The 26,897-nt window shown below is 44.9% G+C and overlaps 1 protein-coding gene across 3 annotated transcripts in view; it reads right to left on the bottom strand.

Moving 5' to 3' along the window:
* Positions 1–379: 379 nt before the first annotated feature.
* LOC115637848 (tetratricopeptide repeat protein 38-like) overlaps positions 380–26,897 on the bottom strand; it is a 40,896-nt gene continuing 14,378 nt past the window's right edge. Inside the window, exons 7-14 of one of the 3 annotated variants that reach the window (XM_030539455.1) lie at positions 26,000–26,119; positions 21,053–21,112; positions 18,835–18,873; positions 17,931–18,012; positions 13,958–14,123; positions 2,368–2,527; positions 2,038–2,111; positions 380–615 (exon numbers count right to left, since the gene is read on the bottom strand). In XM_030539455.1, the coding sequence (XP_030395315.1) occupies positions 522–615; positions 2,038–2,111; positions 2,368–2,527; positions 13,958–14,123; positions 17,931–18,012; positions 18,835–18,873; positions 21,053–21,112; positions 26,000–26,119 (795 nt within the window). In that variant the 3' untranslated portion in view covers positions 380–521. Of the gene's footprint in view, positions 616–2,037; positions 2,112–2,367; positions 2,528–12,577; positions 13,837–13,957; positions 14,124–17,930; positions 18,013–18,834; positions 18,874–21,052; positions 21,113–25,999; positions 26,120–26,897 lie in introns of those variants that run through there. The other 2 variants (XM_030539466.1, XM_030539460.1) reach the window with 2 other exon arrangements.

Below are 26,897 nucleotides of genomic sequence, written 5' to 3' on the forward strand. Positions count from 1 at the left end.
CTGCGGCAGTTCAGGCAGCAGCAGTCTGTTTTTTTTTTGTTTTTTTTTGCTTGTGGCGGTAAAAATGGTAGATCCGGCCCTGATTGGGCTGTTCGCATAAAAGCTCTATCCATCCCAATCTAGTATTCATGTACTCGAATAGCAACACCACTGCCTACTTTGGCAGTGCATAACCTTGCAATAATAGTGTTATCCTGCAATCTGATAAGCATAAGACAGATGCGTTCTCCTGAAAAGCAAAGGCTCAGAATGCTTTTAAACAAATGATTGAGATCTATTTCATTTGCTACTGTCACCCTGCTAGACACAGCTAGGCTACAATCTTCCAAGAATCAGAGGTGTGTCAGAAGCTCAAGCAATGATGCTGAATCACCAAAAAAAGCTTCCCAAAGCTCAGATATTTAGAAGATCTGGTATGGCTGATGATGCAGGATTTTCCCTTTTTTGATTCTTTTAATGCCATAGAAAGAGACTCATTACAGTGCTAATTATTATTTCCACTGGAATAACAGATTTAAGATTCATCCCATCACATGAACAGCTGATGCTTTCCGAATAAGTCGCTCAGTCAATGGTGAATTTGGTATCAACCCATCACGTTCTGCCAGGAGGCATCTGAAGGAGGTAAGAGATGTGGGAAGTGAAAAAAAGAGGCCATAAATACAGTGCTCAAAACTATAGCAAGCAGGCTTTTTTGTTTCCTGATTTAGTAGTCATGTGTTGTCTGAAAATAAAAAGCTCGCTGCAGCAAAAAGGCTGGTAGATGCTCACGCTTCAGTCTCTGGCATTTAAAAGAGTTGAAAATGAAAATCAGTATAGAAAACAGCACAGCTAAGTTGTTAAATGCCCATATTGTGTGCTTTGACCACAAATATCACAATGCAGGACATGGATTAATAAGAGAGTGATGTTCCCTTTCCCATTTCTAACCCTCAACTAATGTTCCCTATTTTCACAGCCACATGGCTCTGAAAATCACACAGCAGAAGAACTTTGTGAGAAAATAATCTTGCTCTCCTCCCTTCAAGATCCTAAAAGCTTCCTTGTTCCAGCTAACCCTCTACCACTTGTTCCAGCTAACCCTCTACCACTAACCGTCCACTTCTGTTCTGATATCTCACCTCATAATTCTTAACCATAACCAACATTTTAAATAAGATGTCTCATACACAGACTACCCGCTCACATTACTTTAAATGTTCCTTCCCTAGTTATCTGTATGTTGTCTAATTGTGATTGTAAAGTTTTCTGACAGGGAGATATAATAGGAAAATGAATAAAATGAGCAAGGATCTCTTCATATCTGGGAGGCTGGAATGATTTTCATTACTTAGAAGCTAGGGGTCTGATTCTCCACTCATTTACACTTGTGTTAATCAGGACTAACTCCAGTGAAGTCAGTGGAGCTACTCTAGTGTAAGAATCTAGTCTTACTCCAGCTACTTAGTCAAGCTACTCTAGTCTTAAGCTTCAATTCTTTCAAGTGTCCTACACAGGTAGACTCCTCCAATAACTTGAATGGGTTTCAGTATGGGCACGTGAGTCTGCTCGCCTGCTCATGTGAGCAACTCTTGTGATTTCTACTAACACAAGACTGGCACAATGGATAGCTGAAATATGGCACTACAGTAAGTTAGATCCCAAATAAACTGCATGTGGCATCATTATAGTATTCAGCTACTCATATACGTTTTATTCTATAATCTATTAAGTATTTTGTTCCATATGTAAATACAATGGTGCCATACTGGAAGAGAAAGTCTTTTATAGCTAAACTTGTAGACTGCTAATAAATTGGTCAAATCAACCAGCCAAGTTTGTGTAGCTGAACAAACTAAATATTTGATAATTGCTGTAAATTGTGACCTAAGATTAAATCTAAAACTATGCAGCTTTGTATGTACTTACTTGCATATCATTTTACTTGTAATTTACAATGTTTAAAAACAATTGTAATTTGTGCTTTCATAAATTGTATTTCTATTTAATACATATCATGGAATCCAGAAGTTCTGATTTTTAGCAAGTGGTACTTACCTAGCCAGTTTTTGATAGGCTTTTGATTTACAATTTAAAGCAGCATGAATCAATAGCTGGCTGAAAACATCTCTCTGAAAATATGAGTTACAAATGAAATAAGTTAATATTTGGTAATAAATGCTGCAAGTGACAATTGCTTAGATTCTGATTGGTTATAGCTATCGAGGAGAGAATTTCTTCTACAAACAGTATTAAGCAGCTGAGACATAGTACTTCTTACTTGTACATTTGTATGTTAGTGGAAACATGAAATCCTAACAGATGCTACGCAAAGACAAACAAGCCTTACTCAAATGCAATTTAATAAATAACATTCAAGCCCCTTACCTGAGCATTGCTGCCTCCTATCTGCAGGAGTTCGTAGCGAATTGGATAAAGTAATTCTACTGTTTTGTCATAATTTCCATTGTCAAACTCTACCAAAGCCTGGCAAAGTGGCAACCCCAATTTTGGAGCCAGACCCAGCTCATGGTCTTCACCAGGTGCTCTGCAGAACAGGAAAGGAGTTAACTGCCAGTGAGCAGAAGATAAGACTGTAGCACTTTACTCCTTTTAGTGCTGTTCTGTCACCTTCTGTTGGAGCAACTTAGTTCCACTGAGTTCAAGGAATAGTGATACATGGAACAAAACACCTCACATGTTAGGTACATTTTGCTAAAAAAATCCTTATTTGCTGTACCTTTAAAAAATCCTGAAATCTTGCATATTTTAATTATGCAAGTGAAGACATCCATTCCATACTAATGTTATCCCATTTGACCTGAGAAAAGACGGTTACTCACCTTTGTAACTGTTGTTCTCGAGATGTGTTGCTCATATCCATTCCAGTTAGGTGTGCGCGCCGCGCGTGCATGTTGGTCGGAGGATTTTTACCCTAGCAACTCCAGCGGGCCGGCAGGTCGCCCCCTAGAGTGGCGCCACCATGGTGCCGGCTACTCCGACAGTGGGGAAGGAGGGCAGGTGTGGAATGGATATGAGCAACACATCTCGAAGAACAAGTTACAAAGGTGAGTAACCGTCTTTTCTTCTTTGAGTGATTGCTCACATCCATTCCAGTTAGGTGAATTCCAAGCCTTACCTAGGCAGTGGGGTCGGAGTGAGAAGTCGCGGCGTGGAGCACGGCGGAGCCGAAGGCCGCGTCATCTCTGGACTGCTGGACCAGGGCATAATGGGAAGCGAAAGTATGAACAGAGGACCAGGTCGCTGCCCTACAGATCTCCTGGATGGGCACATGGGCGAGGAAAGCCGTGGATCAGGCTTGCGCCCTGGTAGAGTGCGCAGTCACATGGCCCGGAGGGGCATGAGCCAAGTCATAACAGGCTCGAATACAGGACGTCACCCACGAGGAGATTCTTTGAGATGAGACGGGCAATGCTTTGACACATTCTGCCACCGCCACAAAGAGTTGGGGGGATTTGCGGAACGGCTTGGTTCTCTCTATATAAAAGGCAAGTGCCCTACGGACATCCAGTGAATGAAGCTGCTGCTCCCTGTGGGATGAATGGGGTTTCGGGAAAAAGACAGGGAGAAAGATCTCCTGGTTGACGTGAAAGGCCGAGACCACCTTGGGGAGAAAGGCTGGGTGCGGTGTCAGCTGCACCTTTTCCCTGTGGAACACAGTATATGGGGGATCTACCGTGAGGGCCCGGAGCTCCGACACCCGTCTTGCGGAGGTGATGGCCACCAGGAAGGCGGTCTTTCAGGAGAAGTAGAGAAGGGAGCAAGTTGCCAAAGGCTCAAAGGGAGGGGACATGAGCCAGGCCAGAACCAGGTTCAGGTCCCAGGAAGGGGCGGGGCGGCGAATCTGTGAGTAAAGATGCTCCAGACCCTTAAGGAACCTAGTCACCATCGGGTGAGAAAACACCGAGCGGCTATCCGTTCCTGGGTGGAAGGTGGAAATGGCTGCCAAGTGAACCCTTAGAGATGACACCGCCAGGCCCTGTTGTTTTAGGGACCAGAGGTAGTCAAGGATAGTACAGATGGAGACTGTGGTGGGAAGGAAGTTCTGATTAGCACACCAGCACGTGAAGCGCTTCCATTTGGCCGAATACGTCGCTCTGGTGGAAGGCTTCCTCCTCTCCAGGAGCACCTGACGCACTGGGGTAGAGCAACGCATTTCAGACCAGGTCAGCCACTCAGGAGCCACGCCGTGAGGTGCAGCGATTGAAGGTCCGGGTGACGGAGCCTACCCTGATCCTAAGTGATCAGGTCTGGGTGAAGAGGCAGGGGGACAGGGTCGGCCAGAGACAGGTCCAGCAACATGGAGTACCAGTGTTGCCGGGGCCACGCTGGAGCTATCATGATCAAGCGGGCCCTGTCCCTGTGCACCTTCAGAAGGACCTTGTGGACTAGCGGGAACGGGGGGAATGCGTAGAACAGGTGCGTCGCCCACGGAATAAGGAAGGCGTCTGCTACCGAACCCGGTTCCAGGCCTTGAAAGGAGCAGAACATCTGGCACTTCCTGTTCCCTCGGGACGTGAAGAGGTCCATCTGGGGACATCCCCACCTCCGGAAGAGCGAAAGGGCGATGTCCGGGCGAAGGGACCACTCGTGGGAAAGGAAGGATCTGCTCAGATGATCCGCCAGCGTGTTCCGAACCCCGGGAAGGAAGGATGCGATGAGGTGAATGGAGTGGGCTATGCAGAAGTCCCAGAGCCTCACGGTCTCCTGACAGAGGGAAGAAGACCTCGTGCCACCTTGCTTGTTTATATAATACCTGGTCGTTGTGTTGTCGGTGAACACCGAGACACAACGGCCCTGAAGTTGATGATGGAACGTTTGGCAAGCAAGGCGGACCGCCCTCAATTCCCGGATGTTGATATGGAGGGTCAGCTCATGAGGTGACCACCGGCCTTGGGTCCGCAGGGTTCCGAGATGGGCCCTGTCATAAACAGATAGCTAAGGGTTAATGTCTCTTTCACCTATAAAAGGGTTAACAAACAGTGACCTGAAACACCTGACCAGAGGACCAATCAGGAGACAAAATACTTTCAAAACTGGGTGGAGGGAAGTTTGGGTGTAAGTTCTTTGTTCCTTGTCTTGGTTCGGTGGCCCTCTCGTCTCTGAGAGTGATCTCTCTATCTCCAGGCTTTCTAATCTTCTGTTCCCAAGTTGTAAGTACAAGGATAGTAAGACAATAGGTTTATATTGTTTTTTTGTATTTACATATGTGTAGTTGCTGGAATGTTTTAAACTGTATTTCTTTCTGAATAAGGCTGTTTATTCATTTTTTTCTTTTAAGCCATTAACCCTGTATATTGTCACTTTGATACAGAGACCAATTTTATGTCTTTTTCTTTCTTTTTATATAAAGCTTTCTTTTTAAGACCTGTTGGATTTTTTTTTTAGTGGGGGCTCAAGGGGATTGAGTCTGCAGCTCACCAGGGAATTGGTGGGAGGAAGAAGACAGGGGGGAAGAGAGAATCTCTTTGTGTTAGATTTACTAAGCCTGAATTTGCATAACCTCTCGGTGAGGGGAGAGAAATATTTGATTTCTCGATGCGGTGTTTCAAGGACTTGAAGCAGGGAATCTCCTAGAGTACCCAGGGCGGGGAAATCTGGGAGGAGGTAAAGAGGGGGAAGGGAAGTGGGTTATTTCCCTTTGTGGTGAGACTCAGGGCATCTGAGTCTTGGGGTTCCCCAGGGAAGGTTTTGGGGAGACCAGAGTGAGCCAGACACTGGAATTTTCTGGCTGGTGGCAGCGATATCAGATCCAAGCTGGTAATTAAGTTTGGAGGTTTCATGCTAGCTTCTCATGTTCTGAACTCTAAAGTTCAGATCTGAGTAGGAAAGTTATGACAGGCCCCCTAGCCTAGATCTGAGGCATCCGTTGTCAGGGACACAGAGGGCTGGGGCGGATGGAATGGAAGCCCCACGCACACCACGGACTGATCCAGCCACCACTGCAGGGAGCCTAATACGTCCTGGGGGATGACGACAATCGTGTCCAGAGGGTGCCTGGCCGGACAGTACTGAGTGATGAGCCAGGACTTTACGGGGAACTGTTAGTCAAATTGGAAAAGATGGGAATGAATATGAAAGTTGTAAGTTGGATAAGGAACTGGTTAAAGGGGAGACTCCAGAGGGTCGTATTGAAAGGTGAATTGTCAGGCTGGAAGGAGGTCACTAGTGGAGTCCCTCAAGGATCGGTTTTGGGACCGATCTTATTTAACCTTTTTATTACTGACCTTGGCACAAAGAGCGGGAATGTGCTAATAAAGTTTGTGGATGACACGAAGCTGGGGGGTATTGCTAACATGGAGAAGGACAGGGATACTATTCAGGAAGATCTGAACCACCTTGTAAACTGGAGTAATAGAAACAGGATGAAATATAATAGTGAAAAGTGCAAGGTTATGCATTTAGGAACTAATAATATGAATTTTGGATATACGTTGGGGGCGCATCAGTTGGAAGCGACGGAGGAGGAGAAGGACCTTGGGGTGCTGGTTGATAGCAGGATGACTATGAGTCACCAATGTGATACGGCTGTTAAAAAAGCAAATGCGATTTTGGGATGCATCAGGCGGGGTATTTCCTGCAAGGATAAGGAGGTGTTAGTACCGTTATACAAGGCGTTGGTGAGACCCCATCTGGAATACTGTGTGCAGTTCTGGTGTCCCATGTTCAAGAAGGATGAATTCAAACTGGAACAGGTTCAGAGACGGGCTACAAGGATGATCCGAGGAATGGAAAAACTGCCTTATGAAAGGAGACTCAAAGAGCTTGGCTTGTTTAGCCTGGCCAAAAGAAGGCTGCGGGGGGATATGCTTGCTCTATATAAATATATCAGGGGGGTTAATGTTAGGGAGGGAGAGGAATTATTTAAGTTTAGTACTAATGTAGGCACGTATAAACTGGATATTAGGAAGTTTAGACTTGAAATTAGACGAAGGTTTCTAACCATTAGGGGAGTGAAGTTCTGGAACAGCCTTCTGAGGGAAGTAGTGGGGGCAAAAGACTTTCCTGGCTTTAAGACAAAGCTTGATAAGTATATGGAGGGGATGTTATGATAGGATTGTTAATTTGGGCAATTGATCTTGGATTACCACCAGATAGGTCTGCTCAATGATCTGCGGGGAGATGTTGGATGGCATGGGAACTGAGTTACTGCAGAGAATTCCTTCTTGGGTGCTGGCTGGTGACTCTTGCCCACATGCTCAGGGTTTAGCTGATCGCCATATTTGGGGTCGGGAAGGAATTTTCCTCCAGGGCGGATTGGCAGGGGCCCTGGAGGTTTTTCGCCTTCCCCTGCAGCGTGGGGCACGGGTCGCTTGCTGGTGGTTTCTCTGCAGCTTGAGGTCTTCAAACCAGTTTTGAAGATTTCAATAACTCGATCCTGGGATAGGGGTTGTTATAAAATTGGATGGGTGGGGTTCTGTGGCCTGCCTTGTGCAGGAGGTCAGACTAGATGATCAGATTGGTCCCTTCTGACCTATGAGTCTATGAGTCTATGAGACTGGAGGGGCCTCATGCGAAGCTGGGTATACCCCGTGACAAACGTGCAAGCCGCCATGTGGCCCAATAAAGTCAGGCAAGTGTGTACTGAGGTCAAGGGTGCTGCCTGCAGTCGCTGTATGATGGCCGCCAAGGTCTGGAACCTCGACAGAGGAAGAACGGCTCTGGCCAGAGTAGAGTCCAGAAGGGCTCCAATAAACTCTATCCTCTGAGTGGGGATTAGTGTTGACTTTTCTATATTGAGGATTAGACCCAAGTTCGCGAAAAGTCTGTTGACCATGTGGATGTGGCTGAGGACTTGTGCCTCTGATGATCCCCGTATCAGTCAGTCGTCGAGGTATGGGAATACATGTATGCAACTGCGATGAAGGTGGGTGACGACTACAGCCATGCACTTGGTGAACATCCTCGGGGCTGTAGAGAGGCCGAACAGGAGGACTGCGAATTGATAGTGGCAGCAGTTGACCACGAACCGAAGGAACCGTCTGTGGGGCGGGAATATGGCTATATGAAAGTATGCGTCTTGCATGTCGAGGGCGACGTACCAGTCTCCAAGATCCAAGGATGGGATAATGGTCCCCAAGGATACCATATGGAACTTCAGCTTCACCACGTATTTGTTGAGTTCCCGCAGGTCGAGAATAGGCCTGAGGCCTCCCTTGGCTTTGGGGATCAGAAAGTAACGGGAATAAAACCCTTTGTCCCGCTCGCTCTCTGGAACCTCCTCTATGACTCCTTTGACGAGGAGCATTCGCACCTCCTGAAGGAGGAGTTGCTCGTGAGAGGGGTCCCTGAAGAGGGACAAGGGAGGGGGGTGAGAGGGAGGGTGCGAAACGAATTGCAGATGGTAACCAACTTGCAATGTGCGTAAGACCCATTGGTCAGATGTTAGCCGGGACCACGCAGGGAGGAAAAACGAAAGACGGTTGGAAAAGGGAGGGGACGGATCCGGAAAGGAAACTGGTGCAGTGCCCTTGGGCACACCTTCAAAATGAAGGTTTCGGGCCGGAGGGAGCCTTGGAGGAGCTCTGGTTTTGTCCTCCTTGGTTGCTCGATTGTCTACGTCGGCCATTTCTACTTCGTCGTCTGGCGAAGTCTTGCCTCTGCCGGGGTTGGGGGTAGGGCCGGCGTTGTTGTTGAGGCCAGAAGGGTCTGCACTGGGTGATGGGTGTATGCATCCCCAGTGAGCGCATAATGACCCTATTGTCTTTGAGGCTTTGTAGCCTGGGATCAGTCTTGTCCGAGAACAGGCCCTGGCCTTCAAATGGGAGACCCTGGATCATATACTGGAGCTCCGGAGGGAGGCCAGAGACCTGTAGCCAGGAAATGCGGCGCATGGTAACGCCAGAAGCTAGAGTCCTGGCGGTGTCCAGAGATGCTTGTAGTGAAGTTCTCGCTACCTTCTTGCCCTCGTCAAGGATCACAGCGAATTCTTGATGCGCATCTTGCGGAAGCAGCTCCTTAAACTTGTCTGCTGCCACCCAGGTGTTGTAAGTGTAGCAGCTAAGGAGAGCTGATTGGACACTCGAAGCTGTAGGGCGCCCGCAGAATAGACCTTTCGGCCGAGCAGGTCCATGTGCCTCGCTTCCTTGGACTTTGGTGCCGGGGCCTGTTGGCCATGGCGCTCCCTCTCGTTCACAGATTGTACGATGAGGGAGCACGGGGGCGGGTGAACATATAGATACTCATACCCCTTCGAGGGCACCATATACTTGCGCTCCACTCCGCGTGCAGTGGGGGGAACGGACGCCGGTGATTGCCAGATGGTATTGGCATTGGCCTGAATGGTCTGGATGAAAGGAAGGGCGACTCGAGTGGGTGTATCGGCAGATAGTATGCTCACCACTGGATCCTCAATTTCTGAGACCTCCTCAGCCTGTAAGTTTATGTTCTGCGCCACGCGCCTGAGGAGGTCCTGATGCGCCCTGAGGTCAAGCGGAGGAGAGCTGGAGGATGTCGTTCCAGCCACTGCTTCATCTGGGGAGGATGAAGAGGAGACACCCGGCAGGAGTGGATCTGCCGGAGGCTTTGCCTGGAGCACTGCCTCCAACTCCGGAGGGAGATCAGGGTCCTGACGGTGAGACAACCCCTCCTCTGCAGGGGAAGGGGGAGGACGAGACAATGTGACCTCCAGAATCCTGTGTTCAGATGCCGTCGAACGCGTGGGGATCTGCTGAGGGCCTTGGGCTTGATGATACGCCCAGGGAGTCCAGAAGCCCCACTGTTGTGGTCCATGTTCCTGAGGCGGGGGATCATGGAAGAGAGCAGCAGGCCTGTCAGTGTCCATGGCGTATGCGCTGTCTGTTTGGGAGGAGACGGACGGCTGTTGGGATGGCCAGGGAGGAGCCGAACGGGACTGATATGGGTCCCTCGCTCTACACGGCGAAGACCTCCTCAGTGCCGGGGACTGGTGCCAGGAGTCATAGCGGTGCCGGGATCGAGACCGGGACCTGCCACCAGTGCGGTGCCGGGAGGTCGACTGGGATCTAGAACGCCGACGTTGGGAATGGCTTATTGAACCTCGGTGCCGGTAGCAATGGCTCGAGCCAGAGCGGTGCCGGAGTATCGGGACCATCGTGAAGAGGACCAGCGCCACGAGTACGACCGGTACCGCCGCGGAGAGCGGTGCCGGGACTGCGAGCGACGCCTTGATTGAGACCACTCACGGGTCCAGGAACAGTGCCGGGACCGCGATGGGGATCGGTGCCAGCTCAGTGAATCCAGAGACGGCGCTCGCATGGCCACAGGCTTGCCTTTCAGTTGTAGAACCCGCACCAGAGGCACCGGGGGTTGAGGCAGCGTAGACTCAGTTAGTGCTATCAGGTCCCTAGCCGAGGAAAATGTCTTGGGCATCGAAGGGACCATTAGCTCAACCCCGGGTCTTATGGGGGAGCTATGAGGGACCAAACTCGACGGACCCTCCGGGCCCGGAGTCGACGGAATCCCTGGTAGCGGTGCCGCGGCAATAGTCGGTGCCGGGTGCTCCATTTGAGTCTGCTTGGCCGGAGTGATGGACATCGAAGGTCTTGCGTTGGGGCCCGGTGCCGGGGAAGGTCGGTGCCGAGGCGTTTTCCTGGGCCCGGCGCGGTCCGGTGCCGGAGCGGAGCCAGCACTTGGTGCCGAGGACGGAGGGATAAGCGCTGCTTCCATAAGGAGAGTTTTTAAGCGCTGATCCCTCTCCTTCTTGGTCCTTGGCTTAAATGCCTTACAAATGTGGCACTTCTCAGAAAAGTGCGATTCCCCAAGGCACTTCTAGCAGGAGTCGTGGCGATCGCTCGTGGGCATCGGCTTCTTGCAGGCCAAGCACTGTTTGAACCCTGGCGAACCGGGCATGAGCCCGGCGCCGGGCATGGGGGAGGGCTAGAGCCCAAGCCCGCCAACTATATACAATAAGTAAATACAACTATCAACTAATATTCTATACTTTAACTATAACTACAACTAAATATAACTATTAGAACAACGATACAATGGAGAGCTAGGGACATGGAGGACAGCTATGCCACGCTCCACAGTTCCAACGACCGACACGGCGGTAAGAAGGAACGGAGGAGCGGATGGGCCGGCAGGGGTATATATCAGGCGCCATGGCGGCGCCACTCTAGGGGGCGACCTGCCGGAGTTTCTAGGGTAAAAATCTTCCGATGAATGTGCACGCGCAGCGCGCACACCTAACTGGAATGGATATGAGCAATCACTCGAAGAAGAAGTTAGCCAATCACTGGAGCCTTGCAGGTTGTTTCCATTAGGAGGAGATACTGATGATAAAGTCAGATATTTCTTTGAGGGAAACTTGTTTATTAACAAGAATGTACAGAAAGCCCTGTTTCCTCAAACACAGTAGGAAACAAACATACAACAGGAGGCATTGCTCAATATTCCAAGCCTCTTTTTTCAGCCAACACTCGACTCAATAGCTCTCTCAAATGTCAGGGTCATACTACAAGCAATGCTTTGGATGTCTTTGGATTTGTGCTGCCTTCTCTGTCTGCCTGTCTCACTCTCTCTCTCTCACACACACACAGGCATGCAGACAGAGAGCCCTCTCCATCAAAACATACGTGTGATACCCACCAGAGTACACTATTATATGGATTTGTTTGTCTGTTGTTTTTTCTTTAACTTTCAGCCTCAAAATGTATAGGGTAAAAAAATAAAAATAATGAAAATAAAGGGCTGGAGGATTAGAATTGTATGGCTATTCTTTAAACAAACAAATTTCTAATATAGGTAATGTAATTTTTATATTCTTGATGTGAGTAAACAGTCCTATTACCCACATATTGGTTTAGTAAACATGAGGTTTAATTTTATATTTAGTTTTTCAAATATTCAAATTCATATCAATTCCTGTTTTCTAAAGTAATTTTACTATATTTACATTTTATAATGCTTCAAACAACTATTATAAGGCAGAGCAGTTACAACAACGTTACAATAAAAATGTAAAAGTAGCTGTGGACAAGCAGGTGGAAGCACTGTGCAGAGGTTGGCAAAACGAAGTATAAATTCATTAAATATTCCACAAAGTTTCCATCTATCAATGTTGAAATTCTATAGCACATACAGTATGTATCTAGAAGAAAAAAAAGTCTGTCACCATCTGATAGTAGCAAGCAAAGCAGAGATTACTGTTTGGTAGCTTTACATTTCTCACATTTTCTTCTTGATCTCTCAAAGCCTAAGTGGATCATTTGCACGTGCACCAGTGCTGTTCTGCTCTTTTGTGCAAAACAATACCCATCACACCTGATATTAAGATTCCATTTATAAACAGTTTCTAAAAATTGTTAATTGGTTAATAGGTGTCAGGCTCTTAGAAGATTGTTAGAGAGAGTCCAACAAATCAACATATTCCTTGTAACCATGGCTTGCAATCATGTAGCACAATGATTCTCAACCAGGGGTCTAAGGCCCCCCAGGGGGCCATGAGCAGGTTTCAGGGGGTCCACCAAGCAGGGCCAGAATTAGACTTACTGGGACCCAAAGCAGAAAGCTAAAGCCCCACTGCATGAGGCTGAAGCCCAGGGCTCAGAGCCCTGCCACCCAGGGCTGAAGCTGAAGCCTGAGCAACGTAGCTTTGTGGGGGCCCCATGGCATGGGGTCCCAGGCAACTGCCCTGCTTGCTATCCCCTAACGCTGGCCCTGGCTTTTGTATGCAGAAAAGCAGTTGTTGTGGCACTGGTGAGCTGTGGAGGTTTTACTGAATGTTGGTGGGGGGCCTCAGAAAGAAAACGGTTGAGAACCCCGATCTAGCACCCTTCTGTTGCACTCATAACTATCTTTAACACACACTGCTCATGTCTAACATCTTTCGATCATATATTACACCTTTACACACCATTTATAAATGGAAGCTTAAGATAAAGCATTACTACAGTAACCTTGCTGCCCTATTTTGTTTGGTCATCTTTCTAATGCTATGTATACACTATTTAATGAAGATTTGTTTTACCAGAGTATGATGATTATTACTCTTCTGAAAACTGAAAGACAAATCACAGGCCCCTTCTTTTGCAAGTGAAAAAAGTTGTCATTGTAGATAGCTGGCTCTTTCCCAACCTGTCTATTTCAGCATGTTCTGTGGCACCTTTATGCCACAAATGTCTTACATATAGCCCTCCAGGTCAGAAACAGAAAGCAATGACTGACTCAGACTGTACTCTAAAGAAAGAAGGAAAATCAGTTTCACCCACAGAAAAGCTGTGTACATAAAACAAAAACAGGAAAAATGTAAGAGTGGAATGCCATTCCTATACTGCCTTTCATGACGGTCAATATAAAAATAAGAGCAAGAAATTTATATTTTAGACATAAACAAGGATGTGACAAACATTCTATTTTGCTAAAATACCAAAATATTCAAAGTTGTAGAGCTGAACGAAGTTGTGCCAAAATTATTTTCACAGTGCTTTTAGCTCAATTTCATGTTAAAATGGTAATTCATTGTATGCTTATAGACATTTTATAGATATCTTGTAAACAACATTGATTAAAATTGGTGCATCAGGGCAAAAGGGGCCTTTACAGGTAATTGGCTTATTTTGTTAAGTTTTCTTAATGCTGTAGAAGAAAAATTCCACTGTTCTGATACGAAGAGTCACATCTCTAAAGTACACCCACTGTAAGGGAAAAAAGCGTCTATAGGTTAAGGTGCCACAAGCACTCAAAATCACGGTACGTACAACACTCAGACAATGATGCTGCTATCTGACAAGATTAAATACCCAATCGAGACATTAAATGCCCAGTTTAGATACACTTAAAATCAAAAGTAATTTGCTAACCTTAACTTTAGAAACACTACCCTGCTGAAACCAGAATTCCGGTTAGGACATCCTATATCAGAGAAAAATAAATTATGGTACTTAGCAAACTGCAAGAAATTAATTATTATACTAATATGCTTTGTGATGAAAAAAATATTTATTCAGAACAACATTTTAATTCACTTGCTTACTTGGCAAGTTCCTGAAGAGTTGTTAAGAGCTCATTGGTGGTTTTGTGGTCTTTGACCCCAAGCAAAGACATGAGAATGTGGACATCATTGAAAAGCCAGACATGATCTTTGGTGTGCTTCTTTGCAAGAGGGATAACTTTGTTCCATCTGTCTCCCACCTTTACACCTAGGAGTAATATACATGATTTCAAATAAAAACTCCACATGCAAAACCATGTATCTTGGCATATACTCCCAGTTTAATTCAGCATCATAAGATTTGATTACTAGTTTAAGGAACCACCTCTGGACCTGCGTCAAACCTCTTTATTGATCATCTCCAAATATACCATCTGTAACTGATATCCTGGATCCCATTAGATAGGGATCAGGCCTAATAATAGGATAAATCAGAGGCAAATTATGGGTTTGTAGGGCCCTGGGCTGAAGCAAGTGGGGGCCCCTCCCCACTCCTTCTGCCTGCAGTCCCCCTGCTCCCACCCACAGCGCTCCTGTAGGGAGCTGGGTCAGGACGTGGGGGCTTCTCCCGCCCACCTGGTGCAGCTGCTGGGGAGCAGGGTCAGGGCACAGAGGCTTGTCTGGCTTCACCTGCCTGGCACTCCGGCTGGGAGCAGGGTCGGGATGCGGGGGCTTCCCCCTGCTCCCCAGCAGGAGTGCCAGGCAGGTGGGGGGAGCAGGGCAAGACCCACGCCCCAACCTTGCTCCCCAGCAGTAGTGCCGGGCAGGCAGAGTGGGTCAGGGCAATGCCCATTTTTCCGGGGGCCTCACAATTTGCCAGGGCCCTTGGGCACAGGCCCCGTTGGCCCAGTGGCTAATCCACCACTGGGATAAATGATGTCCTCCTGAACACAGATGAGGGAAGAAAATGCCCAAAGTCATTATTCTGGATCTGTGTGGGGCATATATTACTAAAACAGACTGCAGATGAGTGCACCATGACTAGCTGCAGCAGAGCCCTGTGAAAATTATTATTTACAACTGTGATGATGTGGGGACAGTCTGTCTTATGAATTCTGGTTGATATTATGAAGTTGTATCATGAAATTGCTGTATCAAGGAAAACCTCTGTATGTGTATCCACCACAAGCAGGCAGAGTAGTGTTATGTCTTCCCCAGACCCAGGACAATGGGAAATACTTAACGTTAACTGAGGTGCTTTGAGCAGGCAATAGATATGCCTAGGTAGTTTGCACAAGCTGGGAAAAGATAGTTCTTCTTAGGAGTGGGGAAGATTGGAGCACTGGAAATTTGTCAAAAAGCAGACCAAAGAAAGCCAGGTGTTGGAAAGGTGGCATATAAAGAGGGGATGCTTGCTGTGAGACACACAGTATCAGGCGTTGTTGGGTAGTAAGAGAGGAAGGGCATGGAGCAACCAAGAACACAGAAGGCAAGCTGGGCTGAAAGACTCCATGAGGAGCAGCAACCCAGAAGCCTGATGGGGAAGGGAAGGGCAAGTAAGGTTTACTATGAGCAGATCTGTGTATTTCTCATGCTATTAAACAAAGAGACTCTTACTGTGTTAATAACCCATACAAAGGTCTGTGTGTGTTACATGCTTTACAACCACAACAGGCTCCAACTCTGAGAGAGTTAAACTGTAAACCAGAGGGCTCTTATCTTTGGCGGGATTCTGGGACTGGGTGTGTGTAGGTTGCTGGGATACCGGGGGCAGGAGAGGGTCAGCACTGGACCTGGGGACTAAGGCATAGAGTTACCATATGTCCAGGTTATTCTGGACATTGCCTCTATTTTGAGACTCCATCCTCTGTCCGGGCAGATTTTTCAAACAACACGAAATGTCTGGGATTTTTGCAGAGCAGATATTGCAGCTCAGAAAGTGCCCTGACTAGTCCGCTTCCAGATTAGTCCCTCCCTTGTATCCGCAGCTGACTAGACCATTCCCCTGCAGCTAGAGCTTCTGGATCTTGCCCACCCAGGCCCCTGTTCCTAGCCCTGGGGAGGGGATCCTGCAGGAAAGTGCTGACTGATCAGAGAATCACAGAATATCAGGGTTGGAAGGGACCTCAGGAGCTCATCTAGTCCAACCCCCTGCTCAAAGCAGGACCAATTCCCAACTAAATCATCCCAGCCAGGGCTTTGTCAAGTCTGACCTTAAAAATCTCTAAGGAAGGAGATTCTACCACCTCTCTAGGTAACCCATTCCAGTGCTTCACCACCCTCCTAGTGAAAAAGTTTTTCCTAATATACAATCTAAACCTCCCCCACTGCAATTTGAGACCATTTCTCCTTGTTCTGTCATCTGCTACCACTGAGAACAGTCTAGATCCATCCTCTCTGGACCCTCCTTTCAGGTAGTTGAAAGCAGCTATCAAATCCTCCCTCATTCTTCTGTTCTGCAGACTAAACAATCCCAGTTCCCTCAGTCTCTCCTCATAAGTCATGTGCTCCAGCCCCCTAATCATTTTTGTTGCTCTTCACTGGACTCTTTCCAATTTTTCCACATCCTTCTTTTAGTGTGGGGCCCAAAACTGGACACAGTACTCCAGATGAGGCCTCACCAATGTCGAATAGAGGGGAATGATCATGTCCCTCAATCTGCTGACAATGCCTCTACTTATACAGCCCAAAATGCCGTTAGCCTTCTTGGCAACAAGTGCACACTGTCGACTCATATCCAGCTTCTTGTCTACTGTAACCCCTAGGTCCTTTTCTGCAGAACTGCTGCCTAGCTATTTGGTCCCTAGTCTGTAGCAGTGCATAGGACTCTTCCATCCTAAGTGCAGGACTCTGGACTTGTGCTTGTTGAAACTCAGATTTCTTTTGGCCCAATCCTCTATTTTCTCTAGGTCCCTCTGTATCCTGTCCCTACCCTTCAGCATATCTACCACTCCTCCCAGTTTAGTGTCATCTGCAAATTTGGATGGTTGTCAGTCACTGAGTCCTCGGCTTGCGCCAGTCACCATGACAGGGAGTGACACTGTCCCCCATGCACCACAGGTACCCACTCCAGCACCTTTAACTGTATTCCCTTCCCGGCACCCCCTCACCCCAGCAGTATCCTCTTTTGGGGGACCTGAAATACGATAACCCTACACTAAGCCAGGTGAGCTGATGAGCTCTATTTCCATGAAAGGATAACAGACTGAGAATCAGCACCAGGATATGTGCCAGACACACCAAGGGAGGAAACAGCCTATTAAGACCCAGGGAAACTTAAAAACACTCAGGAATCCAGAGGAATTCCCCTGACAGCGATCTAGTGAGGGTATGTCTACACATACACAGGTCTACCCTTCACCCTCGCTGGGTCCCAGAGCTCAGGCTCTAACCTGAACCCAATTGTCTACACAGCATTTTCAGCCAGCCTTGGATTTTTTATCCCTGTGTAGATGTACCCTGAATGACCAAAAAGAGGTGCTTGATTGGATCTGTGACAATGACTTAGGAGGTGAGCAGTTTTTTTCAGGAACTCTCACTTCATCTTTGCGTTAGAAAGTTAAAGAAAAGTTGGATGCCTGTTTACATAGTCCCATGGAACTGTTGGAATGATTGGTACTATATTTACATTGACTCTCTATTTCATCAATATCAAGATTAAGAACTAAAAATTAACGTTGGCTTGATATTTAGTAAAAGAGAAGTTAATGGCTTTTTAATAGCTTATGCGTTTGATCTTTAAACATTAGGTTGAAAAAATTAGATCTCTGGGGACAAGGGAAGTGAAACTTATCAAAAAAAAAGAAAAATGTGACCTTTATTCATTTGATTGAATGGAATATTGTACTTGCAGGAAAATAATTACCTTTATTTCTCCCTAAAGTTTATGTTCATTAGTATATACTTAAAATTCACCTCTGAAGAACAGCATCTCTTCTCTAGTATAACCCACTGCTCAGACTCGCTCTGTATATTTACCTAAATCTTCACCTGTTGCATTTTGGAGGATGAGCCTTTTACCTTACTCTTTTAAGAAGAATGAGTAGACTGAAGCAGAAACTAACAATTCTTTTACCTTCCAACTGAAGCCGGTACAGCATGGAGCAGTTATCTAGCACAGCCAACATACTTCTGCTTGACAGGCATGCAGGAGCAATCTATAATCAGAAAGCATTCTTATGTGGCATTACCCATCTTTAAGTGGAAGTTAACCTGACGATAAACTTACTTTGACAGTACAAAATTAATTCTCTCCTCTTACTTTTCCAGATACAACCATTTTTTAACAACCCAAATTGCATCTTTCAAAAATACAGCAATCTACAAATAATATTCATATTATTTTATCTGTGGTGTTTTTCCATTTATAAAATCAAATATAGTATGTGTGAAAGCTATCTTTTCTACAATCTCTGATCTCCCCCAAATGGACCATAAGTACCTCTATTACTTTGCAACAATCACCAGGGTAGAACGAGATATTTTTGTAAAGTTTCACACCAAAACAGACATGAAGAGACCTGTTACACAGATTCCTGGTTAATTTGCTGTGGATTATTTTAGAAAGATTCTTCCAAAAGTTCAGATAGCAAAAAATTTTAATAAGTCATCTAGAAAGGAAAAGACATGACTAAGGAAGAAGCCTAACTAGTAATTAGATTAAAATCAGATCTTGTAGATTAATTACCAATCATGACAGCTTAGATTTACAGAAAAAACTATTTTACATAATGTTAAACTTTTAAAGATTATCTTTTTTTCCCCCTGTCCCACCAAGGCATCTACATAGCAACCATGGCAGCCTGACTAAAGATAACAGGATATGAAAGTGGTATCAATAAAATAATTGGAAAACACTAAAAAACCAGAAAATGGTATCACACCTTTATATATTTTACATCAAATACAAAACGAGGCATATGCACACCATTTCATTTGAACAATGTCTTTTCACAACACCAGAAATGGTTTATACTCACATGATTGTCATAAATTGTCAAAGCAGCCTCATAGTCACCCTGTAAAACCAAAGGAGGATTGTGTCATGATCTTTAGTATAGAGTGTCCATAAGTGACTGCTAGAATTCAGTACTAGCAAATTTTTAAAAGAATATCAGTGATCTCATCAATGAATGTCCATGTGCAACATACCCGGATTAGATATGGGAGAGCTGAACAAGTGCGCTACCTGATTATTTATTATGTGTATTATAGAATCTAGGAAGAGAGTACCTCAAGTCATATTACATGAAAAGCAATTATACATAAAAATAAAATAAACTGTAGAGTTATCTTGTGGCTTTCATCCAAAACTTAATCAAAGAGCTCTGAATAAATTTAAAGGAGTTAAAGGAATTCAACATGGATTAATACTAAATTTACCAGGCAAAATTATCATGGAAATCTCATTTCAGCGGATGTGCAAAACAAATGCAACATACAGTACATGTTGACACATGGGTATTGGGAGGGGAGTCGTAGGAAGAAAAGTAACTTGGAGATTTCAATAAAGTAAGGAAGGGGTTTGCTTTATCTTACCCTCTCCAGTTAGGGTGTAACACGAAGTTTTGTATTAATTAACTGAATGCTAAATTGGGACAAATTACACTCTTTGTCACTAACATGTATCTCCTCACCAACTCATACTGCTTTGCCACTTACATACCAGCATTTATTTCCCTGCTAATTTTTGCCCCCAACACATTAAGTGCTAAGTACTATTAAATCCAAAGAAAATATATATTGCAGCCCAATAGGTTCAGTATAACATACACATATTTGTAAAGAGTTTAAATAGATCTTAAATATTTTTAAGACTATGGGGAAATTAACAGCACAAAATCTCTCATTTCTTTAAGATAGTGGCCCTATTGGTCTCTCTCATGCAATTTTTGCAAACTCCAGACTCTTACATTCTACGTGTAGGAAAAAATTGTACACCTTTACCCTGATATAACACGACCCTGTAGAACTGATAAATGAAATTGTTTTCAATTGTTCACTTTATTAATGTAACTTCTGTTCACCATTCACTACACTTGCCTATACTGTAACTTCTGTTCCATATTGTAATTCAAACCCCATTTTAAAACACTCACTCCATTTTGTAAAAGCTTCCTCCAACCTTCATTTTTGCAAACCCTGCTGTAATCTTATTAGTTTAGTTTAGATGTGTGAATGAGGTATGTATGGATGACGGAATCAACCTCCAGCTCCAGCCTGTCCTGATGAGATAAAGTTCAAATACCAACGGCTGAAGACCTAGACAACAGCCCTAAACAAAGTAAGAAGCATCCACCCTAAAAAGAAAAGGACAACAGAACAACAGAAGGAAGATCAAAGCCAGGTTCAAGGCTGAAAGTCACGCCTGCAATTGATGGGTGATCAATCTAAACCCAGAGGCAGTGTGACACAGCAAGACCTATAGACTTTGAATCCAAACTAAAAGCCTATAAAAAAGTAGGGTGAGATGAGAGACTCTGGGCAACATTCTGCTGCCAACATGGAAGAACATCGGTGCCTGCCCAACAGAGATCCAGCTCAGCCTTGTGCCCAGCTTTCCTGGCCAGTTAGCTGCCACAAGCTACGAATCCAAGCTGCAAAATCAAGCCATGAACTTAAGCTATCTTCAGGACTGGTAACTATGCAGCAGCTGCAGAACACCTGATGAATGTGGGTGCGTGTGTGTGTATAGGTATTAGGTATAATGTGAATTGTGTGTGTGTGTGTATATATAGGTATTAGGTATAATGTGTGTGTATAAGAATTAAGATATTAGTTATTAGTCATAAATTGTTATCATAATAAATGTGGCATCTTTGCCTTGTCCCCTTTAATAAGATCCTGCTGGTTTTTACTGGTCTAATATAATTGGTATAACAACCCGATATAACATAAATTCGGATATAACGCGGTAAAGCAGTGCTCAGGGAGGGGTGGAGGGCACTGCGCACGCCAGTGGATCAAAGCAAGTTCAATATAACGCGGTTTCACCTATAGATTTTTCCTCTCTAACATATAACTTTTAAAAACACTTTAGTAAGGTACCAAACACCACAAATTATACTGTAGTATTTCATAAAAACATTGAAATAGAAAGAAGGGAGGAAAGCAGACCATACCCTTTTAATCAGGTCTGCCTATTAATAATCATCCAACTGGAGCAGATAGTATATAGATATAGAAGTGTGCTCATACCTTTTCAATGAAATACAAAGCCCAGTGCCAGTAATTATGGCAAGCAAGCATGTCACAGTCCTGAGAAGAGAGAGAAAATATTTTACTCCCAATTTAAACTCTGATTTAAACAGATCCAGGACATCCAAATCTGAGGGCCTAATAAATCAGTAGATATTAGAGCCAAGAACCTTAATCTGTTGTACCAGTCTGAAAACTGACAACAGCACAATCTTACTCAATAGACTTGCTCTCTGTGGATATGTAGAGATACACAAATATGGAACCTCACAATTCAAGTTCTATAGAGCAACTTTTCAGAGCAGAACTGCATTTTGAATCAGACTCTACCTTATTCAATGGCACCTTTATTGGAAAACCTCTACACAAACCAGACTAACTTCACGCCTGCCTTTCCAGCCATAGGCTGACAGCATAAGGTCAAATACTCCTCTCCATTACACCAATGGCAGATTAGTCACTGGGCCCATGGGGCCTGTTGCTCAGGGGCCCCTACCAACTGGGGGGCCCCTGGAAATAATCCACTTCCTGGCAGCAGAAGCCTGGAGCCCCAGCTGCCGGGCAGGCGGGGCGAGGGAAGTCCCCGCGCCCCAACACCACTCCGTGGTAGCAGCGCCAGGCGGGGAGAAGCCCCACCCATAGCGCCCCCTGACCTCATCCCCGGCCAAAGCTGCAGGATAGGGGAAGCCCCACCCATCCCCCACAGATGCTGCAGGGCAGCAGGGGAAGCCCCAGCTGTGGCCCTGGGACTGGAGGAGCTCACTCTTCACTATGGCCCGGGGCTGTGGCAAGGGGACAGAGCTTCTCCAGTCTTGGGGCCTCAGTGAGGGGGAGAGGGGAGAAAGAACCAGAAGAGGTTGTGGGGCTGCAGTGGGGAAGTGAAATGATGGGGACCCTGGGTGGAACAAGGGCAGACCCCACCCCAGGAAAGGGGCAAAAAGGGGTGGGGCTGTGGGCATGACCACAGGCAGAAGGGATGGGGAGGGACCCCCCACTTGCTCTGGCCCAGGGCTCCGAGAAACCTTAATCTGCCTCTGATTATGCTGGCACAAATCCACTGAAGACAACAGGGTTGCACCAGTGTAACAAACAGGATTCTGAATCTGCAATATATTGGTGGCAACTCAGATAAGTATAACTATCACAGATTCTAAAACTACCTATTCCTGCCCAATGGAGAAGTTAAAATTAATCTTATCTCTAAAGGAACAGAGTGCTCATTTTAGTGGTGACTACTTCAGTACAAACCTCCGAGATGTGAGACAGTTTTCCGCATGTCAGCATTTTATGTTGTTTACATACGCCAGTGGTTTATCGTAACTTGTTTAATATTAAACTACAACAAGGACTCTTTTGACTCAAGTGGCTAAATGTTAGACATAAAAGTGACATTAGCAAGTTTGGCCTATACAGTAATCTGTTCCAAATGTCACACAAATAAGATTATTGGTCCCTTCCCTATGAATAAAATGTAGCTTCTTAGTGCTGCATAGGCTAACCTATAAGAAATGCCTAGGGGAGGGGTGTGGCTTAAGTGTACCCCTCAAAGGGATTTAGGCACCTGCATCCAGACCAGTGGAAGGTGCCTCTTTCAGCTTGGGAATCACAAGCATGAACCCTTTCCTGGAGTTAGTACCTAAGTCCTTTCTTGCAAAAAGCTGTTCTACTTTGTACAAATAATTAAAGTCACTGGGCCTGAGAAACAGTCATTCTCACTCTATAGCCCAGTGGTTAGGGCACTCACCTGGGATATGGAAGACCCACGTTCTAATGAGTAATTATCTATATAAGGTGGAACAGCTTCAACAGGAGAAATTGAGAGAGACCCACCCCAGAATATCCCATACCTCAGCAGTTAGGACCCATTCCTGGGAGGTGGCAGACCTGGGTCCAAATTCCAGGTAAAGTGGGGATTCCAACCCAGGTCTCCTAGATCCTGGGTGAATGCTCTCACCACTGGGGTAACGGCTCTAAGAAGGTGGCAGTACCTTCCCACTCAGGCTACATTTTATGCAAGGCCCAATCCAGTAGGTATGCTCTGAGCAAGCCTGCTAAATTGGGCCCTGCAGGTGAGATAGGTAGGGTAACCCTAGTCTGAGGATCCTGCTGGCGCTTAGGTGTGAGCTAGGTGCCCAGTCATCAGAACACAGTGAGCAGTGAATATGCCCAACAATAGAAATGTAGGTTCCTAGGGGACATTACTGCAGAAACGTAGGCACCATGGGACTTTAGATATCTACAAGGTTAGGCAGCAGCTGAGAGAGCACTCAGGTGCTTCTGAAAATTTCACCCAAATTTTCTATTTATAGTTCATTACAATTTTGTTCGTTAGTTTTGATGCCGTGTTTTTGTTTGTTTTGTTGTTGTTGTCGTCCTCAAAGTTGATCAGCAAAGGGAAAAAAAAATCTCTATCTGAAATGTGATATGCTTGAACCTTGAGGGAGTGCTCAGAAGGCTCTCCGTCAATAATACTAATCTTGATATTGAAGATTTCTAATTTTTAAAAACAAGCAGAAAACAACCCCAAACCTCTTTAGGCCTTCTTGATACAGCTCTGCTCCCTGAGTATGGTGGAACTGTCTATTGCAGGAATAAAGCTCATTCCTACAGCAGACCCTTCTTGGAGCTAGCTCCCGTGGGTTGTAAGAACCACCACAAACTTCAGCACCTTCTGTTCCAAGTGCAAGGTGCATTTCTTTGATACCTTTCCTTCACTATTAAATACATTGCATACAGCAGACAAAAATTAAAAATCTACACACAATTTTCTGCCTGAAGAGAAAGAAAGATGGAAGGAAAAGACCCACATGACAGAAGCTGGTTATGTTATTTAGTGCAGTAGTTCTCAATCTTTCAGACTACTGTACCCCTTTCAGGAGTCTGATTCGTCTTGCATGCCCCCAAGTTTCATCTCATTTAAAATCCACTTGCTTACAAAATCAGGCATAAAAATATAAAAGCGTCACAGCACGCTATTACTGAAAAATTGCTTACTTTCTCATTTTTACCATATCATTATAAAAATCAATTGGAATATAAATATTGTACTTATATTTCAGTGTATAGGATATAGAGCATTTTAAACAAGTCATTGTATGAAATTTTAGTTTGTACTGACTTCACTAGTGCTTTTTATGTAGCCTGTTGTAAAATCAGGCAAACATCTAGATGAGTTGACGTATCCCCGGGAAGACCTCTGTGTACCCCCAAGGGTACACATACCCCTGGTTGAGAACCATGGATTTAGTGCATTAGTGGACCATGGTCAGATGAATATGATATAAGAACATGAACAGAAAAGGGGACAAGCACCATCTTCCTTTCCTTTGCAGTCCATCTTTTAACATCCTCCCCTCCCCAAAAGCAAACAGAAGTTGAGATCTTTTACAATCTTGCTTTGATTGTGTCTCCCTGCAATTCATTCTATGTTCACTAACCTTTTCATGAAGTAGTTTTGTCAAGTTCCTCAATTTATTCTTAAATTGCTGATCCTAGGCTTAGTAGAAAGCTTATAAATTTCACTTTGTTGCCTGCATATCTAAGGGCCTATAGCCACAGCAGATAAAAGTATTCTATGCACATATATATTGCTCATGATCCAAATCACAAGTGGCATGTAAAATGTTTTCTCTACTGGCCACATCCCTTTGGGTACGTCAAGCCCCTGCTTGAGCCAGGGCTCAAGCCTAACAACTCTTGCACCTACACGCAATTGCACTAACCGAGGGTCCCAGGACCCTGCAAGACTGGAGGATCCAAGCTTGAGTTAAGCCAGTAACCAGGGTCTGAGCACTATTGCCTCACAGTGTAGACACAGCCCTGCTTGACTCAGGTCTAAAGAGTCTGCCAGAAGTATCCCATAATTTCATGGGACAATTTCCTTAGTCCTCTCTATCCCAACAATCTGCTATTCACTCTACTGAAAATGGAAGCCACCACTCCCTCTTTGCAAATGGCAACAGATCATGTCAGCATTAACTCATTCTCTTCGGATCACTGATCTGTAACCACACTATCAGAGAGCCTCCTGGGTTTGCAATGGAGAGCAAACTGATGAAGACTTTTGCAAAATGAGCTGCTTCCTGGTAGTGTGTGTGTGTGGGTGGGGGGAGAGGAGGGCGGGAAGCAATCCTTTCCCCACAGTGCACCATGATCCGAAGGCTAGAATGGCCACATTTTGGGGTGGGAAGGGGCAGCATTAGGGACTCTGGATATGGTTATTTTGACTCGGGTCTGCACACCATTGTGTGGAAGCCAGAGCCCTAGGGTTAAAATATAATGTAGATGCTCAAGCCCAGGGTTCCCTAGCATGGGTCACCTGACTAAAGCCCCACTAACCATGGGCTTACATTGCAGTGTAGACATACCCAAAATGTCTAACAACTCTGTTGTGCTCATGAATTGTGAAATATTTTTATATGTAAGATCACATGCTAGTTAAAGATGCCTACAGAACTTACCTCAATATTTCAAGGTAAAATATGAGAAACTAATAGAATTTTGGGTGAAATCTTAGATACACTGTAGTCAATGGAAAAACTTGTATTGACTTCAGTGGGGCCATTTGCTTTACAAGTCTTTATTTAGGTCATTTAAACAGAAACTTTGGGGAATGAGTTTGGGGTTGTTGGGGTTTTTTTTGTTTTAATTGTGTATCATTAATCTCAGCTATAAATACTGAGGGGAATTTTTGGATGACTAACACCCAAGGTGGATTTCTGAAATATGGAACTGTTGTTACATTTTCTGCCTGTTGCTTCCAAAGTGGAATGAATGGAGATTCTATCCTGAAGCAGTAGCTTCCTATTATTTGTGAAAGTCTGCAAATTTCATTAAGAAATAGATCTGACAAAAGTATGCTACATAAAGAGGAACCACTAGTATTTAATGGAAGGAGGAAAAAAACCCACAGTCAGCCACATCAAAGGAACTATTAAGGAAATTTACCTTCCAGTTGTTTTCAGTTTGCTTCATAAATGTCAATCCATTCTTCAAGTCTGCTTTCATTTCATTTATGTGTGCTATGGTATGGACAGACCATGCATCTGACTGGTTTATAGCTAAGGCCTGGTAGTGGGAAAAGAGAAAATAGCATGATGCATACCGGGTAGATTACAAATAACTGTACATACTATTGCACGTATGGAAACTGAAGATTTTTTTCTCATACATGATGGGTATTAAGTATATCTCTGCTTATAACTTCAGTCATATCCTGGAAGACTGGTTTCAACAGAAAGAAGAAAAAAAATGTTTGCTGGATGAGTTCACTTGCTAGCATCTATTGAACAGATAACAGTTGCAAAGTAGTTTCAGAATGAAGGCCTGAACCAAGAGCACCAAATTACACTTCATTTTACAAACTTTTCTTATGCTTCGGGCTCAGAAGAGTCATACGGTATGGGCAAAGCCATGATTTATGCCCATCCCATAGCCTCCATATGGGAAGCATGTGAGTTGATCACTTGTTGTAAAAGAAAATAATAATACGGTTCCTTGCTGTTAACCACTTTTCCTATAACAAGAACATGCTCTGCTAAGTTCTGAATATCAGACAGCTGCATCTTTACTATTCCAACAATTTTCCATTCATCTGTAAATCCCCCCCACATTGCCCGCAAATTTCATTTGCTGTCAATTTAATATAAAATAAGAGATTTAAGTTCTATTACTTTCAGCAATCTGGCTCATTTAAGCAGTTTGGCAAAAACATAGGAAGATGCCAATAGATTCCATTTGTGCTATAATTCATGTAACTTTTCTATTTTACTGGAACTCTTGGTCATGTGGATATGTTGCCAGCTTTTCATTACCACTGCAAATGAGATCATACTTATAAAGAATG

This window comes from Gopherus evgoodei, chromosome 1 (assembly GCF_007399415.2).
Source record: "Gopherus evgoodei ecotype Sinaloan lineage chromosome 1, rGopEvg1_v1.p, whole genome shotgun sequence".
Lineage (NCBI taxonomy): Eukaryota > Metazoa > Chordata > Testudines > Testudinidae > Gopherus > Gopherus evgoodei.